General features: G+C 47.5%; 1 protein-coding gene across 1 annotated transcript; it reads right to left on the minus strand.

Annotated features, from left to right (window-relative positions):
• Positions 1 to 6: 6 nt before the first annotated feature.
• On the minus strand, positions 7 to 3,835 carry BHLHE40 (basic helix-loop-helix family member e40). Its single transcript, XM_019536599.1, has 5 exons — positions 3,771 to 3,835; positions 3,556 to 3,625; positions 3,042 to 3,149; positions 1,913 to 2,036; positions 7 to 895 (listed from the first exon to the last, which is right to left on the minus strand). The coding sequence occupies exons 1-5, from the start codon at positions 3,776 to 3,778 to the stop codon at positions 33 to 35; spliced, it is 1,173 nt and encodes a 390-aa protein (XP_019392144.1). The 5' UTR covers positions 3,779 to 3,835; the 3' UTR covers positions 7 to 32.
• Positions 3,836 to 3,841: the final 6 nt, after the last annotated feature.

The following is a 3,841-nucleotide window of genomic DNA, read 5'->3' on the forward strand; positions in this document are numbered from 1 at the left end:
AAAAAAAAAAAAAAAAAAAAGTCACACTCTGCTTAGTCTTTGGTTTCCAAGTTCAAAGGAGGAATTTGCTTTAAAGCTTGAAGCAGGGCTGAAGAGTCGATAGGGGAATGGGCTGGTATAGGGGAAGGGAGTCTCTGAGGCATCAGCAGAGGTGGAGAGATTTTATCCGGGTTCATTAACCCGGTAAGTGCTGCAGCAGAGGCTGGGAGACTTGGATACAACACGGGCACAGACGCTGGGTACCAACACTTCTCTAGCATCGGCAGATAGGCCGTTGCAGATGGCGGGATCAAATAAAAAGGTAGGCACAAAGGAGGCTGGTGAGGGTGAGGGCCCAAAAAGCTGTTTGAAGAGCCAATCATATCACTGCTAAAATGGCCTTCATCTTCTGAAGTTTCCATCCTGGTCCGTTTGGCGGGTGGGTCCTCTGTCTCCTGTTTAATAGAGCTTATTCTCTCTTGCACAGTATATTTGAGTTCTGTATCCTTTTTGAAATACTGTTGATCAGATTTTGAGTCACTTTTCTCCAGTTCTCCCCCATACCCACTGTCTGTGTCTGTGTCACTGCCACTCTGCTCTCCACTGGAGTGGGCAAAAGTCCTCTGTATAACAGGCACACAGTTTTTCCCATGTCCCTCAGCCATTTTGGTCAAAGAGCTGGACTTCTCCTTCAAGTCCACCACCATTTTGGGGGACATGTCTCCAGATTTTCGGCTGCCTCCGCCCTGAAGGACTTCAGAAGCCATTCGGTGTAGATGATTGACTAGCTGGGAAGATTTCAGATCCTTGCTATTTTCATGCTTTGCCAGGTACTGCAGCACTTCCTTGGCACACATTTGGAAACCAGATCGAAACATTTCCTGGCTGGAATCAAGGTTTCTTGATGACAGGTCACCTGAGGAAACATTAACAGAAACAAATTAAAAATTAACAAAGTGCTAAATAGTTCCATTATCATCATCACAGTGTGTTGGTCCGAAGACACTTGGCCTCCATATTAAGCATCCATTACAAAGAAGCTAGGTAAGTGAATCTGACTTCATGCTACGGTCAAGCTGAATACCCATTTTTACCATATCCATCTAAGAATGAGTCTTCACAGACAAGTTTCGCTTTTCAACTCATTATATGTGGCAATCAGATGCTAGTCTGAGAAGAACAGCAAAAAAGACTCATCAGGAAAACACCTATTCCACAGCCATCAGAACAAAAAAGAAAGTGCAAGAGTTCAAACTTTACCCCTCAGTTCCAGACCCCAGGGAGGAGTGGGCTCAAACTTTGACAAGTGACGCCAGCTCTGGCTGTGTAACTCTACTGCACGCCCTGTGGCTGTGGAAAGAGTAGCAGCCTTCTTAGAAAAGCTGATTTTATCCTACCCAACGCAAGCAAGTGCCGGAAAAGATGGAAGTACGAAACAGACTTAGAACGTCAATAAGCCCTTTAGACTGGTTCCCCCTCAAGCTGTGAAGGGTAGGCAAACTGATTACTGGAGAAACCAAAAAAGTATGGATCAAACAGATGCTTTCATCTGTTTTTGAGAAGAAAAAAAAAAAAGCAAAAGCTCATCAAATCAGTGGAAAGATTCTGGTCAGCATATCTTTGGATTAGGCCGCCCAATAACAATGTACTTCCAAATGAAATATTTTAATATCCAGTTGAACTGAAAAATGAAAAAAAAAAATCATGGCTAAGTATAAGTTAACCAAATAGGGCAATACAGAGTCTTTTCTGCATTTGGGCGCACACATACATGCTGCAGGGAAGAGTAACTAAAGGAGTGGGGGAATGTGCTTACTTGTCCCTTCTCCAAAACCTAGTCTCCTAAGTCACCCATATTTCAAAAGGAGCTGAAAGTGAGTTCGCTCTGCACACTAGGACTCTCACGTGATACAAGCATGACTTGAATACTCACCAGCTTGTAAACCACTCTGTAACGCAATTATTTTCTGCTGCTGCTGCTCTATGAGATTGGTCAGTGCTTTCACGTGTTTCAAGGTAAGTTCAAGAACCACTGCCTTCTCCAAGTGACCTAAAGTCTGGAAACAAAAGGACACATAAGTACGGTTCTGATGAAATGAAAAAAAGAGTTACCGCTATGGGAGAGAGCTAACAGCGTCCCTACTCTGTGGGATCATTTATCCTGAATAATAAACTCTGGAGTCAGAGCTGCTTATTATGTAAACCATAAAAAAAAAAAAAAAGGTAGTGGTTGCAGAGAAAGCTGTAGTTATGTCTTATGAGTATTTTGAGACTGACTACATAGCTCGGAGGAAAGTATCTTATTCATCTGTTCTGTTGCCCCTGCTGGTATCATGACCTTAACACCAGGGACTCCAATCAAGGGTCCTTTGAACAGCAATAGGAGAGGGGAGACCTGCAAAGTGGCAGCCAAAATAGATTTCCCCATAAAGTTCTGCAATAAAAATATAATTAAAAAACAAAACAAAAAAAAAAAACCCAAAACCCAGCCCCTTAACACTCATATTTTGAAAACCAGAAGTTCCGAATGCAGGAGAGGTTGCTACCTTGAAAAGCTACTCCACTATGTGAACGTAGCAAATCATTTAAATCTTGGCAGTAGGTAGCACTGAAATAAAGTCTACAAGGACCGGACTCTGGGATAAATTAGGGATTGCCTTGTAACTGGCGTCTGGTCCTACTTTGCAAAGAGCGGCATGAAGCATTTCCAAGGTCCAAAAGGAAATGCCCAAACCTTCGCCAAACGATGTTAAAATTCAAGCGTGCATCAGTAACCTTTACAAGAGGCCCGATTTTACCACAGCAGCGGCTCAGGTCTTATCTTTCTCCCCCGCTACTGCATTACAGGTATTGGTATAGAAATTCACTGCCTTTGCAAGGAAATCCAATGCTAAAGGAAGATCAAAGTGGCAACTCCAGCCAAATCTCAGCCTTTCCCAGCCTGCGCTGCAATGGTGAAAGGAAGCCTCTAGATGGCACGTTTACTTGCACAGAAATCCAGGAGAATCGCACGTACCCCCAAAAGGAAGAGGAGCTTGGCCAGTAGCCAGATTTTCACTTACTGTAAGTTTGAGATGTTCTGGCAGGAGATCTTTCAGTTGGGCAATGCACTCATTAATCCTATCCCGCCTTTTCTTTTCTATCAGCCTGTGGGGCAACTTGTAGGTCTCCTGCAAACCAAAAGTGGGGAGAGAAAGGTGGCTAAGTCAGTCAGCCCGGATCCCAAGTGAGTCCCTAGCACCATGGAGAGACACAGCGATCAGAAGCGATCTAGAAACTTAAACGCGACCTCCCAGCGTTGCCACCAGGGAGCTCGACTGACTCTGCCCCTTGCAGAAGCATCGCTCAACTCCTGCAAAACTCGGCTCCCCTCCTTCCCGGCTGCAGGAGACGCGGGGTACGCCGAGCGCAACCGTCCCGCGGGCGAGAAACCTGGAGGCAGGGCAAGGCAAGCGGTCCGGGCTTCTCCCCCACCCCTGCGCGCGCCCTGGCAGAAGGGCACCCCACGGCCGCCCCAAATCTGGGCGGCCAGCGCCAGCTTTGGCAGATGGCGCGGGCGAGGCGGGCTCCTCTTACCTTGCTGTCCTCGCTCCTCTTCAAGCCTCGCCGGGGCTTGTAGACCTGGTACATGTGGGCGAAGTCCAGCCTGCGGACAGGGGGAGAACAAAGCGGCATGAATTTTAATTGCCCGCGGGTGAACTTCAATCCCCGTCCCCCCCGGGGCCAAGTTCAAGCCCATCCCCGGCTGGGGACATCTGCAGCCCGCTGCGCGCCGCAGGGCCGGGGCTTACCCGGGCATGTCGGGGCTGTCCAGGGCGGGCAGCTTGCCCAGGCACACGGGCGGGGGCTGGGCGCTGGGGAT

The sequence above is a fragment of the Crocodylus porosus genome, unplaced genomic scaffold (genome assembly GCF_001723895.1).
Source record: "Crocodylus porosus isolate Cpor-Errol unplaced genomic scaffold, CroPor_comp1, whole genome shotgun sequence".
In the NCBI taxonomy this organism is placed as follows: domain Eukaryota; kingdom Metazoa; phylum Chordata; order Crocodylia; family Crocodylidae; genus Crocodylus; species Crocodylus porosus.

What these genes read in the sequence shown, in the direction of transcription:
- BHLHE40 (XM_019536599.1), bottom strand. An exon ending in AGAGGAGCGAGGACAGCAAG is followed by an intron (nt 3,150 to 3,555) that starts GTAAGAGGAGCC and finishes TTTGGTTTGCAG; the next exon opens with GAGACCTACAAGTTGCCCCA. An exon ending in CAGAACATCTCAAACTTACA is followed by an intron (nt 2,037 to 3,041) that starts GTAAGTGAAAAT and finishes TTTTGTTTCCAG; the next exon opens with ACTTTAGGTCACTTGGAGAA.